Source organism: Leptodactylus fuscus, chromosome 5 (genome assembly GCF_031893055.1).
Source record: "Leptodactylus fuscus isolate aLepFus1 chromosome 5, aLepFus1.hap2, whole genome shotgun sequence".
Taxonomy (NCBI): domain Eukaryota; kingdom Metazoa; phylum Chordata; class Amphibia; order Anura; family Leptodactylidae; genus Leptodactylus; species Leptodactylus fuscus.
The window spans coordinates 4,969,077-4,970,765 of NC_134269.1; the positions used below are offsets into that span (position 1 = coordinate 4,969,077).

At 40.9% G+C, this 1,689-nt stretch overlaps 1 protein-coding gene across 1 annotated transcript; it reads right to left on the reverse strand.

The window, feature by feature from the left end:
• Positions 1–274: 274 nt before the first annotated feature.
• LOC142204322 (olfactory receptor 5G26-like) lies at positions 275–1,210 on the reverse strand. The gene has a single exon (XM_075275632.1). The coding sequence runs from the start codon at positions 1,208–1,210 to the stop codon at positions 275–277; it is 936 nt and encodes a 311-aa protein (XP_075131733.1).
• Positions 1,211–1,689: the final 479 nt, after the last annotated feature.

Below are 1,689 nucleotides of genomic sequence, written 5' to 3' on the forward strand. Positions count from 1 at the left end.
GATCGGCGATCAAGCAAATTTCAAGATCGGGTGGAAAATGATCAGAAATCGGATTTTAAAATCGATCCCGAAACCTCAAGATCGGCTCAACCGCACCCATGACTATTGTAACCCATGATAGGCACAGGCCCCATTGGATGTTCTCTACTCAGTTGACCCTTAGTTTTGGTCCCAGACCTGTATAAAGGATGACGGTCTTATTTTATATCTATACATTATTTTAATAGATACAAGTCAAACTTGTGCGATATAAACAGTATAAATGACATCACACTCATGTGTTTCTCCATCCTCTTCCTACCAATAAATATTTCTGCATGGCTACTTTGATTTCTTGATTTCTTAATCCATATATAATGGGATTGAATAATGGAGTAATCACAGTATACAGAAGAGACAACACTTTGTTAACAGTGGTGGAAGTCCCTCTGCGGGGTACCACATATATGGCAAAGAGTGCCCCGTAATAGGTGCATACGACGGCCAAGTGAGAACTACAGGTGGAAAATGTCTTCTGCCTCCCAGTGACGGACGTGATCTTCATGATGGTAACAAAGATATAACCATAAGTGACCACAATAAACAAAAAGGGAACACTGGTCATGACACCAGAGAGTGACAACACCTCATATTTCACAATGGAAACATCTGAACAGGAGAGTTCAAGAAGAGGTCCAAGGTCGCAGAAGAAGTGGTCAATGACGTTGGGACCGCAGAACCACAATGTCTGTATTAAAAATACCGGAATAAGGGTTAATACAAATCCCAGAGACCAGCTGCCGACAACCAGGTATATACAGAGTCTGTGGTCCATGATGGTGGAGTAGTACAACGGGCTACAAATAGCGATATATCGGTCATAGGACATGGCTGTTAGTAGAAGACACTCGGTAGTTGCCAAAGCCCCAAAAAAGAAAAACTGTGTTACACAACCTGAAAGAAACAAAGTACCACCGTCTTCCAAAGTAACGCTCAACATGATGGGGACAACGTTTGAAGAAACCAATATATCCGAGAAGGAGAGATGACCGAGAAAGAAGAACATTGGAGATCGGAGGCGATGACTGGTGGACACCAGGAAGATAATGATAAGGTTCCCCATTACTGTGGCCATGTAGATGAGGAAACAGGCAAAGATGAAGGAGATCTTGAAATGTTTCAGGTTTCCAAACCCTTTGAGGACTATCTCCGTTATGAATGTCTTATTCATTGGTACATCTGGGTAGATCCACATTGGCCGAAATCTCAAGAAATCAGCAAGCCCATTGGTGAAAGGACATTGACCTTATGTCACTTGTACAAATGTGTCTGAGAAACGTGAAATGTCTGGAATACAAAAAGATAGGACATGGTTAATAATAATTCACATGTGAGCAAAATGGACACATAAAGATACAGAGGACATTCAAGGGGTTGTCCACTTTATAGAACATCTTCATAGGTACAATTTTAGTAAATACTGGGTTAATAGAGAGATATAATGTGTTCAAGATCCTCAACTCTTGGCCAGAATGAAGAGCACCTACATCTCTAGGTCTGGAGGTTCTGTCCTGTCCATGGGTTTGAATGCAGTCTAATACTTAAGAAGGATTCTAATTGGATGTCTGAATGGGTTTTCTTAACAGGAGAACCCCTTTAAATAAGAACATTTATTACATATCCCTGATAAGACAATGATACTATGGTTGT